At 43.0% G+C, this 14,179-nt stretch overlaps 2 protein-coding genes across 2 annotated transcripts in view; one reads left to right on the top strand and one right to left on the bottom strand.

Annotated features, from left to right (window-relative positions):
• The window catches only part of LOC109487859 (apolipoprotein(a)-like), a 36,726-nt gene that overhangs the window by 5,634 nt on the left and 16,913 nt on the right, over positions 1-14,179 (top strand). The window contains exons 3-7 of the mRNA XM_019791959.1: positions 8,295-8,543; positions 9,043-9,291; positions 12,708-12,867; positions 13,653-13,735; positions 13,948-13,989. Of these exons, the coding sequence (XP_019647518.1) occupies positions 8,295-8,543; positions 9,043-9,291; positions 12,708-12,867; positions 13,653-13,735; positions 13,948-13,989 (783 nt within the window). The remainder of the gene's footprint in view (positions 1-8,294; positions 8,544-9,042; positions 9,292-12,707; positions 12,868-13,652; positions 13,736-13,947; positions 13,990-14,179) is intronic.
• Positions 870-1,905, bottom strand: LOC109487856. Its single transcript, XM_019791957.1, has one exon. The coding sequence runs from the start codon at positions 1,651-1,653 to the stop codon at positions 946-948; it is 708 nt and encodes a 235-aa protein (XP_019647516.1). The 5' UTR covers positions 1,654-1,905; the 3' UTR covers positions 870-945.

Genomic DNA, 14,179 nt, shown 5'->3' with positions numbered 1-14,179 from the left:
TTATTAAAATATATCTGTACTTAGGCCACACCAATTTAATTTGTTGGTTCTCGGATTCTCCTCTTCATTTTTTTCTGATTTGCAAAAAAAGAAAAAAAAAAGATTATGGTTCTGAATCAACTAAAAATGCTCATATTTTGCTCCCAACAGTTGAGGATATTCCTTTTCGTCCTAGTTGTTACAGTTTTTCACTCTTTTAATGTTTTGGTTAAAAGTTCAAAATTCGTTGTTTAAATATGAACCAGCCTTTTGTGTTGACTTCATGGTTCCAATCGTAGCATTTGGGGCTATAATAGGATGCCAAGGCCTGTTTTTAAAAGTCTTTTTCGCTCTGTCGCTTCATAGTTTTTCTAAAAAAAATCCGAGAACCAACAAATTGCATTAGTGTGGCCTTATATTCTGCACCATCCATAACACGGTTTGCTTCAGGGATTTAAAGGTTGAAATCGATCTGTATAGGACGAAAGGTTGGACCAACACGAAAATGATTTGATCCGACAATTTATGTGATCCCTCAGAGCAACCCATAATATTCCCTTAGACAGAAACCACGTTTGCCGGCTTCAATGCACATTACTGTATATTGAATGAATGAAGACCTTATTGCATATTTTTTAGATCATGTTCGGAGCATTTTCCTCCGGAAAAATTAATTTGTAGGTCACCAAAAACGATATTTCCCGTACTTTGAGAGGCAAATTTTGAACGTCTGAAGTTATCTTGGATATGGAGAAAAATATTTTACCTTGACCCTCCCCCCAGGCCCAAACATTATTCCTAGACCCTCCCCCTAAGCCAAAAACTTTTTCCTTGACCCTCCCCCCCCAGACGACCGGCCCTCCCCCCGCTAAATATATAAATATCTTCTTCTTCCGGTAATGTCCAACTGCCGATACCGGCAATAATTGACATGTCTCGGGTCGAAGGTCACCAGCGTGACTGAGTCTAGGCCGGACTGGACACCCTCGAGACAAAGGTGGCCAGGGACGGGGATTGGACAGTGTCTGTGGGCAGGGCGTTCCAATCGCGGATAGTGCGAGGAAGAAAGGAATAGTGTTTGTAGTTCGTGCGGCAAGTTATGTCCTGGAGCTGTTGACTGTGGCCTCTCCGACTTCTCCTGCTGCCAGACACGGGCTTCAAGGCGTCGCATCTCACACATGCAAGGTCATGCTGGATCTTGTACATCATGGCGAGTCTGGTGGTACGGCGGCGGCCTTGGAGAGAAGCCCACTGTAACTCGTCCAACATGTCAGAGACACTAGAGGTGTTTCGGTGTCTGTTCAGAACAAAGCGTGCTGCCCTTCGTTGGATTTTCTCGATCTTATTTGTGTCAGCGTCGGTGTAGGGGTCCCATACACAACAGGCATACTCCACAATTGGGCGGACCAAGGCTTTATATGCAAGCTCTTTGGTTTTGATGGAGCACACTCTAAGATTTCGCCTTAAGAAGCCCAATGTCCTGTTGGCCTTGGAGTATGTATTGTCGATGTGCATGCGCCAGGAAAGGTCTGTCTGAAGCGTAACACCCAGGTACTTGGTAGAGGATACTCGTGCTAGTGTGTGACCATGGAGGGTGTAGCTGGGATTTGCGATCGGTGGTTTTCTAGCTCTCGTCAGGGGTAGCTGATAACACTTGTCTGGGTGGAAGGACATGTCCCACTCCCTCTCCCAGTCCTCCAGCTTGTTGAGATCCTCTTGAAGCTTTGGGGGGTCTTTGGGAGAGGAGATCAGCCGGTACACAGCGGTGTCGTCCGCGAATAGTCGGGAAGGGGACGAGATCCTCTGCGGTAGATCGTTAATGTACACGATGAAGAGGCTTGGACCTATCACCGTGCCCTGTGGGACGCCCGATCGCACACTCACGTAGCTTGACTGGGTGCCGCTGACTACCACAGCCTGCCGGCGGTCGCTAAGGAAGCTTTCTATCCACCTGTTTGTGTTGCCGCGAATCCCGTAGTAATCCAACTTGTGCACAAGTAGACTACGGTTTTACGCGGTCGAACGCTTTCGCGAAATCCATAATGATTACGTCAGTCGTAACACCGTTCTCCATTGCTGAAAACACCTCTTCTGTGAATTCAAGGAGTTGGGTCTCGCAGGAACGGTGTTTGCGAAAGCCATGTTGCTGTGTAGATAGGATGTTGTTTGATTCCAAGTGGTGCATGATGGAACTAACTAGGACATGTTCAAGGATTTTAGCGGGAACGCTGGTGAGGGAGATGGGGCGGTAGTTTGATGCCTTGTAGTGTTCTCCCTTTTTAAACACTGGTGCCACTAACGCCTCCTTCCAGTCTTGAGGTACTTGACCTGTGCGCAGTGATGACTGGTAAATGGTGGTAAGAATGGGAGACAGTTCTTTAGCCAGTTCCTTCAGCACGCGTGGAGTAATGCCGTCTGGGCCGGCTGCTTTGGCGGGGTTTAACTTTGCCAAGAGTTTCTCAATGCCAGCTGTGCTAATCTGTATGTCATCCATGGGGGGAAAGTTGTCACGGGAGCCAGGTAGTGAGCACCGGTCTTTGAACTCTGATGCTGTGTATGTGGCGCCCTCGCTGAATGCAGTGTAGAACTGTTTGTTCAGGAGTTCAGCCTTCTGTTTGGGATCAGTGACAAGCTTTCCGTTAGACTTCAGGGCGGGGATGCCAGTGGTAGTGGAACGCTGATGTTTCACGTAAGTCCAGAATCTCTTTTGGCATGTCCTGGTGTCTTCTCCTGAACTCATGGGGGAGAATAGGTTTTCAGTATATCTCCAGTAGCAGCGTCGCATCTGCTTTCTGATCTCTCTGTTCAGTTTCTTGACTTCNCGTACAGTCCCTTACCACACTTGGCTAAGTACAGGTCACAACAAAACAAGATGAATGGATACAGTTAACAGATACAAAATTAACTAAGTATCGTTATATGAATTCAACTTCTCGTTCTTCAGTTATTGTAGAAATAAAGGAACAGATATGTTTTTTTCGATGGGTGGTTTGTCTCGTTGCATTAGGAATATAAATTTTTCTACCGTACTCAAGTGTATGAAATAGGGGAATAGGTTCTGTATAAACCTATACAGTTCTCTCTTTGCTATACGAAATGGCGTTCGTCCTCTATCTGTTCAAGTTACAATATTTATATTGTAAGCCTTTGTCTGTTTATTGTTTATTGCCAGTTTGCACATAAAAATAAAAACAGTATGTTATGAATATGTACAACCAAATGTACGGGAGAACCCAAGAAACCTAAGGGTTTATCGAGTGGGTTCTCCTAAAATCCAATTGTTTTTATGACCTCTTTTTACACACGTGTATTGTGAATAAGTGACAACGAAACAAACAAATTAAATCAAAATAGATACAAAATAATCTAGATTTAACACAACGAACTAACTAACTAATTGACTAAACAATAAAGTAAGACTATCAAAAACATGTCCAACTGAACAAAAAAAAATTCCATCAGTCAAATCATAAGTTATTAGGCATAAGAGCAAAGGATAAACATAAGAAAGCTTGGTGTGTAATAATCTCCAGATAGATCTTTTTGGTGGCTGCAGGACAGTATCATATTGGCAAGACTAGAAAACTGGCGAGACAGAATGAAATTGGCAAGGAAGGTAGTATCAATTTGGCAGGGCGGTATCTATTTGCCATCCGGCTTTGCTGGGAAAAAGAAGCCAAAAACCTCTGCTTGAAGAGTAGTGTGCGTCCGGCTGGCATCTGATAACATGTGACGTTATCTATATATGTAACATGTGTTAGTATAAGATAAGATACAGTAACAGCGTGCGCATCTGCTGGTACAACGATCTTCACAAGTCACTTGTTAAATGTGACCAAGAAGCTCCTTGATGTGACTTATGCGTTTGTGATAATAGCAAACAAACAGTTTCTCTTTTTCTATGGAAGATAGTATCATACTGTATAACAAAAAAAAATGCGGGAAATATAAATTTCTCTGAATCGTATTTAGCAGCCAAAAAACTGCAACCGTATTGGATATATAGGTATATTTGATAATACAAAATTAATTTTAAAAAAAGTTTATTGCAAATACATGCCCGAGGGGTAATTGCAGTTACAAACAACATGAGAAAGAAAATACAGTGGTATGTGAGACTATATCTACGTCTAGCATTATACTATATTCTACAACATGCATGGTACTAGATTTACTGGGTTTGACTTCTTCTTTTTAGGCAGTGGAAGACGAATTTACCCACTTCTTCTATAATATGTGGGTTCTTTGATTTTAGTAGTAAATTTTTTTTTGTGGTAGGGAACGGTGGGGAAGTAAGGGAGCATTTTGGACACGGTGCTAAATATCAAATTTAGGCCAATGTGGTAAGTTTACTTTTTGAATTTCTAAACGACCTCCAGGACGGCCCCCTCACCTCTAAACGTTGACTGAACAATTACCATTCCACCGTAGTGCCGTGTTGGGAAGAAAAACAACCCAATACAGTCCTTTCACGAGTGCTGCGTTCAAACCAATCTCTAAGTGAATAATGGCATCCATGTAAATGATATAACACCGTACGTAAACAAACGGATGGATCGTGGGCATGAATCCTAATGCACACTTCCTGTAATCGTGAACTTACGCTATTTTCTCGGAAGTGACTTTGCCGTCTAGTCATGTTTTAGGCCACACCGCCTTAATTTTATGGATACGAGTAACATCCGCGCGTGCACTGATTTTCGCTTGTTCTCAAAAAAAATTCACGTCCTACGAGGCGCTGGCCTGGCTCTTGGCCTGGCTCTAGGCCTGGCTCTAGGCCTGGCTCTAGGCCTGGCTCTAGACCTGGCTCTAGGCCTGGCTCTAGACCTGGCTCTAGGCCTGGGTATTCCATGGTAGTTGGCGACAATACGGAGCCGATGGTAACTCTGGAGGACGGCACCCAGGCTACCGAAGCTCCACGACTCAAGAACTCAGTACACACGTACAGTGTCGATTCATAAATTCCACAAAAAGTCAGCATGTGCCGGCTTGTCGTATACGTCGCTATGTACTGCCGCAAAGTCACAATACCAGCTTTGTATTCCTGTGCTTTAGTAAAATTTTTATTTTTGGCCGGATTTTTTTTATTCGCCCGCGCGCACTAGTTTGGGGGTCTTCGGAGGATGTCTTCCATAAAATTAAGACGGTGTGGCCTTATGCTATTTTCTAGGAGGTGATTTTACCGTGTATCGATGTTTTATGTAAACAGTTACCTCAGATTTCTCTCGCGACATGACGTCGACCATGAAAGGACGAAACTGAGGTATAAACTATCCTCCAAACACAGCTGAATCGATGCCAGTTTGGTGAAATTGCATGCCCACACGGTCTCAGATCAATCTCTACCTACTCCAAACGATTTTTGACTGTCTTGCACACCCCAAGAGGAAAGCCAATACCGTATCTACAATTTTGCCATTTCCTTTTACGATAGGGCCTACGGCAACGCGCACATAAAGTATTCATCGTGTACCGACGTTTCGTTAATTCTGCTACTACCTTCCTCGGGGCAGACGTCTAGTTCTCGTTACAGGCATCCAATGTGATTTCAGGTCAGCAAAACTGGAAATATTCGAATAAAGCAATCTTTGTGATATTGACACATACTGCTTCACATTAGCACATTTAAATCAGCATTTCATACTTTGCGCATTTAAAACTGCAGAAACAAGCCCCAAGATGACTCCTTTATTTTCTGGGTGGTACCCTAAAAATCAGCCTAGGGCCCTTGCAGTAACCATTTTCCGTCAGAATTTTGGGTGTTTTTGCTCCGTGAGGGTCAATATACATTGGGATAGTGTGGTTTCAACTCAGAATGTAGATAAGTGACTAGAATATTGACTTTGAAAAATCTGGTTTCCTAGCCCTAATAAAAACTGCACTGGATGCCTTTAAGCTACAAAATTACCAAGAATTTCTAGCTAAATGATGCCACAGTGAACACACGTATTGTATCGTGCACCACTTGAATTACCAAGAATTTCGAGCTAAATGATGCCACAGCGAACACACGTATTGTATCGTGCACCACTTGGTAACACACAACCCCACAAGTAATTTCTAGGCGTCAGAGACAATGGTCCGTAAAGCCTCGGTCACAACTCGCCGTACGTGCTTCTGCGTGCTGTCTACGTGCAAAAACGTGGGCAATCGTAGGGCATCCCTGCGTGGTGAGTACCACCTCCGTACGGAATCCTACGGATTTGGGAGCACGCAGACACGCCGTAGAACTTTAAGTGCATGTAATACTTTTTCTACGTGCGGTCTGCGGATTTACCACCCGTGCGTGCAAGTACGTGCGACGCGCGTGCCCCGTACAGCCTATGAGCGTGCAACGTACGGACTCCGTGAGTCTAACTTCACTATTCTCACGTGCAATTGCTGTACGGACAGCGCACGAAGCACGTGCGTGCCACGCACGGTGCTTGCGTCATCCGTGCTTACTCCTCACTTCCCAGTTGACCTGCTCAATGACCACGCAGAACACACGTGCACCATACCAGGTGCTCCGCACGTGCAACGCACGTGCAACGCACCTGATCTCTACAGTATATAAAGACAACTTGACGGGCGACTGCCAACTCGTCTCCAAGATGCCCAGGAAGGCTAAGAAGAAAACTACCAGACAAGACCCAAAGAAACGGGCCGCGGAAGACACCAGGGCGGCTAGTGATGATGAAGTTAACAGGAGGTGCACGCACTTACAACGTGCGAGTGAGTAAGGAAACCGTGCGTACGCCGCACGTGTAGGTACGGCCTGTACGCGGCAACGTAGCAAGCGCACAGAGATCGTGCGTTGTAAGCACGTACAACTCACTTACCACTTGCGCAACGTACGATGCACGCAACCGCTGACGGCCAGGCGTGTCGTGCAGACCACGTACGTACACCTTGCGCAACCGTGCGAGTGACGTACTCCCTCGGCCGGCCACCCTACGTTTGCAGAAAAAACGTAGCAGACGTAGCCACGACAAAAACGTACGGACAAAAAGCACGCACGGCGAGTTGTGACCGTCGCTTAACAGAGCCCTGGGATTGTGTGGAGGCACCCAGACAATGATGCGTCAAAGACAGTTCAACCGTTCATAGCCAAGGGCCAAACCAATTACAGTGGTATCGGAAAAGTAATAAACATTTTACCACCCAATTTATCATAGATAGGTTCTATATAGCTCCTCTCCCATCTGTTGCCTATGATAAAATCTATCTAAAATTCATGAAATGTAGAAAATGTATTTATTCTGTTGGTTGTTGGGAATTCGGGAAAGCTATATATAAATTTATATTTCTAATCAGCTTAGACAAACCTTCTGTATTGAAACATATCGTTCTTACCTTTTTGCATTACTAAGAAACGAGAAGAAACTGAATTTACTTCATTGTAACTACTTGACGATGTATATATGTCACGTTATCTATATTCCATCCTTTTTTGTGACTTGTACTAACCCAGTGGGTATGTGTGTACAATAAAGGTCTTCCATTCATTCATTCATTGTATAATTCTGAAATTCCAACACAAATTCTCGATCTCTTTCACGTACGGATCTGCATGTTTCTCTTCGGTTCAGTTTGAAATGTTTCTATAAAAAACGATCGTAGACGCAGTCCACGTTGTGATAAAGCCAACGTAACAGCCCCACCGCTTCGAAGGCTGTAAAATATCAATTTTACAATAATATTGCAGTAAACATCAAACATTGGCCCTTGAGTGACATATATATTTGACGTTTATTTGCGGAACGTATATTACGTTTCCTAATCACACACTTAATTATGTCACGTGTCTAATATCAAACGATATCAAACGGATGGCACAGAATACAAATATTACATCGCACTGCACATTGTATTTGATCTGTATCTGTATCTGTATCGCCGGTATAACCGCCCTTCGGCGTAACACACCAGCTTCGCAGGCACGCGGCGCGGCGGCAGCTGGCTATATTACACCGATCGACTTGTTACACCTAACCCGTGAACTTCTAACTCTAGACATTGTTTAAAGCTATCTAATGAAAATGTCCCCACTGTGCTTGGTCGACAGTGAGTTCCACTCTGCATGCGATAGTTCTAGGAAATAATGAATTCTTGAACACCTCAATCCTTGGTTGATAACTCTGGTACTTGAAGGCATGGCTATTTCTTGTTCTCCTCTGGGCTGGTATTAGGCACTTAGTAGTTGGGACGTCCACCAGTTTACTAGTCATTTTGTACATCATGCAAAATAATGCAAATCTATCAGCAGCAATAGAGAAAATCCAGTTCTATATGATGTATATAACGGTACTAACGGAACCATATACTTTTTAAAGTGTATCCGACAACCTGCTTGTACGGGGGCGGAGAGTCTTATAGGGGAACACAGAGCACCACACAGGACGGTTTAACCTGCCAAGCGTGGGACAGCCAAACCCCTCACGAGCACAACTACAACTCTACGAGTTATCCAAACGGTGGTCTTCAGGGCAATTACTGTCGGAACCCGGATGGAGAACCCCGGCCGTGGTGTTACACAACGGACCCTGGCGTCCGCTGGCAGTACTGCAGCATACCTTCATGTTGTGAGTAGCATGGCATTCACCAGTTTCCCATCCCCAGAATGCAATGCGAAAACAGGGGGTCTATGCAAATATGCAAATGAGGTTTAGATCCCCTGTTTTCGCTAAGCATTCTGGGGATGGGAAACTGGTGAATGGCATGGCAATTTGTCGACTAAGGCTTAAGTCTATGGTGATAGAAGCTCATTGATGAAACACAACAAGAACAAACAATAATGAAAACTACCTGCAGGCCGATTTAAGCATATCTGTAAAAAAATCTTTGAAAAATTTGTAACAGAATTTTTAATACACAAGACAGAAAAACCTTTCTATTGATCAATATTACGTAAGCCATTTAAACATCTTTTTCTCTGTGTAAAGTTACAACTTTAGATCCAACACAAAAAAGTTCTCTCACCTAGAGCTTTCGACCAGTCACTCTGGCCTTCCTCAGTAGACTGACCCAGTGGGGCTTGTCACGTGGCTTGTCACGTGGTATATATTTTTTTTGCTCTACCAGATGGACAAGATGACTGTTATACCGGAAGTGGACATGAGTACAGAGGGACGGCTAACGTGGTGGCTTCCGGTCGAAAGTGTCAGCGGTGGGACAGCCAGTCCCCCCACCCCCACTCGTACACACCCAGCAGTCAGCCTAACGCCGGGCTACAGGAGGACTACTGTAGGAACCCTAGCCAGGGTACCCAGCCGTGGTGTTACACCCTGGACCCGGGGACGAGGTGGGAGTACTGCGGTTTGCCTCTCTGTGGTAAGTCTATCATACACAATTCCTATACGCAATGTGCATGTATTTTATTCCAATGAAAGATCTGTGCTTTTTAATCATATCAAAGAGAAGTTCCCATACTTCGAGCACCTAAATGGAAACGATAGATTTATATTTTTGATGCGCCTAGACAAACCCTGTATCACAAACATGATCTGTTCCCACATTTTCAATTCTAAGAAAAAGCGAGAAGAAGTTGACTACTCTGTATTAGCTCAGTAGCTAGAACACTTTGTATTAGCCTTGTGTGTTCTTTATGTATGTATGTCTTAGTCAAGTAGTGCATCTTTTGTCTCCACTTTTCTACATACGTTTGTTATGGGTCTGTTAAGTATTGACCTGTACCTAGCCCGTCGTGGCATGAATGTACAATAAAGGTATCTTATCTTCTTCTTTATTTTCCTGCTGCCTAAATTTATATTCGTTCATCGACTATATGATTCCTACATGAACAAGCGAGAAGTTGAACCTGTACATGGTAGTTAACATAAGTCTGTATAGCTGTAGTAAGGTATCGCTGTCATTATATTTTTGCTTCACCCCCTTGATCTGCACTTTGCTTGAAAGAGCAAAAACGTTCAATAAAGGTCTTTCATTCACATTCATTGCATTGTTAATGTCACCTATAATTGTTTTTCTCTGAAGGATCCGGTCCAACGCAAGCGCCGACCGCCCCACCAGACCAATATTTCTGTAAGTGTCCGTATTGCAAATTTCATCGAATTTTGTTAACGTACATTAATATTCATATTTTAACAACTGCATGTTACGGGTAATACATATGGATAAAATGTCATCGATTTATACCTTAACAAGTGAAATTGTTCATTGTTTATGTATTTATTTAACCAGGGAACATATCGCCCTGGAAGGCGGTTCACCCTGGGGGTGAAAATAGAAATAATAATAAAAACAATAAAAATAATCATAATACAACATAAATTAATCGCTGAACGAACTTATGTACAATCAAGGGGCAAATTAAAATAAGGTAACTTAATGGTAAGCACGAACTTTTAAAAGTAACAGAAGAATAAGCGGTCCGAAATAGGCATACATGAAATAATATCAAATCAATCAAAAATAAAATAAATAGAAGTAAAGGGATGAATATCTGAGGATGAAAGATATCCTCATGTCTACCTACCAACCGTATAAAGTTGTTGATCTACCATAATGATTGTCTATGGTTTGCATTTCCCCTATCATGTTACTCTACGGTTTTGTTACCAGCGCCTGTCCTTGGTGCTGAACGTAACATCACAACATGGTGACTCCCCAACTTATCGTCATATAATCGGAATCTCTTACTTACTCATTTTGAAATAGATATGTTGACAGCTCTGGCAATAGTCTTCTCCAAACGAAAAAAAAGGATTAAATTTTTTCTTCATATTTTGGCCAAATGACATAAAATTTGGCATTAAGGTAGAGTAGCCATATAACCCCAGATATTTCTTATGAAATACGTTTTTTTTATTTCTTTTGGAGAAGACTACTGCCAGAGCTGTCAACATCCATTTCAAAATGAGTAAGAGATACCGACGTTTTGACGATAATTTGGGGAGTCGCCACGTTGTGATGCTATGTTCAGCACCAAGGACAGGCACTGGTAACAAACCGTAGAGTAACATGGTAGGGGAAATGGAAACAATAGACAACTATTATAGTGGATCAACAACTTTATACGGTTGGTAGGTAGACATGAGGATATCTTTCATCCTCAGATATTCATCCCTTTACAAGTTATCATTTATTTGATTTTTGTATGATTGATATTATTTGATGTATGCCTTTTTCAGACCGCTTATTCTTCTGTTACTTGAGTTCGTGCTTACCATTAATTTACCTTATTCTTGGCATGAAGGTAGAGGGGCCATATAACCCTAGATATTTCTTATGTAATACGTTTTTTTCTTTTGGTGAAGACTATTGCTAGAACTGTCAACATCTAGTATATCATTTATACTTCTGTATTTAAAAATGAGTAAGAGATACCGACGTTATGACGATAAGTTGGGGAGTCATCATGTTGTGATGCTACGTTCAGCACCAAGGACAGGCACTGGTAACGAAACCGTAGAGTAGCATGATAGGGGAAATGCAAACCATAGACAATCATTATGGTGGATCAACAACTTTATACGGTTGGTAGGTAGACATGAGGATATCTTTCATCCTCAGATATTCATCCCTTTACTTCTATTTATTTGATTTTTGATTGATTTGATATTATTTGATGTATGCCTATTTCGGACCGCTTATTCTTCTGTCTAACTATCTTGGTTGTCTAAAAGGAACTAGTGTATCCCAATACAACAGTCTTTTGAATCCCCCCCCCCCCAGCCTATACGACCGACTGTTACTTCGGCAGCGGTCTGACGTACCGTGGGACTGTGAGCAGGACGCAGGGCGGGGTGACGTGTCAGCGGTGGGACAGCGTCACTCCTCACGACCAGGACTACCCGAACAGGTTACCAACTTAGGCCATGTTGATTTGATTATATGGATGACATCGTCTGGGAAACCCAAAACTGACGCGAGCGTGCGAATAAAAAAACATTTGGCATTGATTATATGAAATCTACGTGGTCATAAATGTTGAACAAATGACTAAACACACAGTATGGTATGGCGAATGATAATACACTCTTCATTTTCATTTCGTCACATTTTCTTATTTTTCTGAGTTAATATCGGCATTCTATGACATTAGTAAATTTCCAATACTATTTTTTTCAACATACGATCGCGATATATATTCGCTCATTTTGTACGACTTAAAGTATGGTCGAAAACTCTTTTTTTGTAAACGGACAAACATTCATACCCACATATCAAAAAGATCCATCCACAAATGGTTGACGTAAAGAATCCTGTCATAAAATTAAGTTGAAAGCTTCAAACTTCTGATCAATCCCATGATCAGAACTTCTTATATAGACAACAGTTTTGAACCGTTATCTTCCCGTTGACTAAGCATTTGCAATCTACGTATTTCGCTCTAGGTTCCCGTTTGCAGACCTACGTGAGAACTACTGTAGGAACCCAGACGGCCCACCCTACACACCGTGGTGCTACACCACAGATCCTAATCTTCTCTGGGACTACTGCCAGGTCCCAAAATGTTACGGTGAGCTGGCAACAACTCTTTAGTTACTAAATAATGAAAAGGCAGGATTCCAAGCAAGTAATAAATTACTTACTAGTAGCAACACGTAATCGCCTCTTTGCCTCTTTCTTATAAAGATTTCCAGAAAAAATGCTACGTTTACGTTTCAAATATATCCATACGCGTATCTATAACTTCAGCAGGTGTTTCTTAAGCTTGTAGCCGAATGTCACATACAAATTCAGCTTTCATCTGAAATAACTTGATTAATTATGTTGTCCAATAGCTGATCAGTGTTATGTGCCGGACGGAGCCGACTACAGAGGAACCGTGGCAGTGACATCATCAGGCAGACGGTGTCAATCATGGAACAGCCAGAGTCCTCATCAGCACAACAGGACTCCACAGAACTACCCACAAGCCGGGCTTACTAACAACTACTGTAGGTAAGTAACCCTCCACAGAACTACGCATACAGAACTATCCTTAATAACAACTACTGTACACCCCCATCAAATTCCATTCATGCCGTACCCGGAAATTCAACCGTACCCGCTCAAAAATTCTGGCCGTACCCGGATATTCGTGCCGTACCCGCGAAAATTTCAAGCCGTACACGGTAATCCGTGCCGTACCCTGTACTTTTTCGCCGTACCCAATGGCGGATATCGCTGAGCCCCGGTGCGTATTCACTCGGAAGTCGTGTCTAAATACCCTGTACGTCAACGATACACAACCTCATATAGCCTATGCTCTGGTAAATATTCCTGGCCACCTATCTGCCGAGACCGCTGATCGGCCGGCCGAGCGAAGTGTTCTCAAGATTGGGCGCGATTTGTACGACGCCATTCGGCAGATAGGTGGCCAGGAATATTTACCAGACCATAGGCTATATGAGGTTGTGTATCGTTGCCGTACAGGGTATTTAGACACGACTTACAGGGTATTTAGAGTGACTACGCACCGGGGCTGAGCGATACCCGCCATTGGGTACGGCGAAAAAGTACAGGGTACGGCACGAATTACCGTGTACGGCTTGAAATTTTCGCGGATACGGCACGAATTTCCGGGTACGGCACGAATTTTTGAGCGGCTACGGCTTGAATTTCCGGGTACGGCATGAAAGGAGTTTGATGGAGGTGCTGTAGTTCAGCAAAACGACACAACCTAACCAGCATACTCATTCAATTTCAACATGGTGTAATTTCCGCTTCTGTTTTTTTTTTCATAGAAACCCTGATGACGACACCAGTCCTTGGTGCTACACCATAGATCCAACTGTACGGGTGGAATACTGTCCGCTTGACCTCTGTTGTAAGTATGGCACATTCCATTTAGATCTACGATAAAAAAAGGCACGGTATGAACAAGAGTTCTTCAGTAGCATAGTGGCCCTTCTGTGAGATCATGGCGTCATAACCAATTTAACATGAGGACCTCTGATTGGCCTACGTCGTCTGGCTGTATGATAATTTAACCAGTTCACCCGTTGTAGGTAACATGTTGTTATTCCTCTCTCCCTTAAGCTGGCTGGACTGGAGACTTCATTTTGGGTGATGATTTCACAGGTAAGTATTCGGTGCCTAGTTCATATACACTAGCCATCAATATCGAAACACCAAACGCTAACGAGCCGGCGCCAACTACAGTATGCGTACAACCATTTAGACTGCTAATTGCTAGATATGATATTAATAAAAATAATAAAGCTAAATTTGTGACGATAAGTTTGTAAAACCTTATGTAATTATGTTTACC

The sequence above is a fragment of the Branchiostoma belcheri genome, unplaced genomic scaffold, assembly GCF_001625305.1.
Source record: "Branchiostoma belcheri isolate BF01 breed outbred unplaced genomic scaffold, Haploidv18h27 scaffold9, whole genome shotgun sequence".
Lineage (NCBI taxonomy): Eukaryota > Metazoa > Chordata > Leptocardii > Amphioxiformes > Branchiostomatidae > Branchiostoma > Branchiostoma belcheri.
This window is presented reverse-complemented; position numbering and strand designations above follow the sequence as displayed.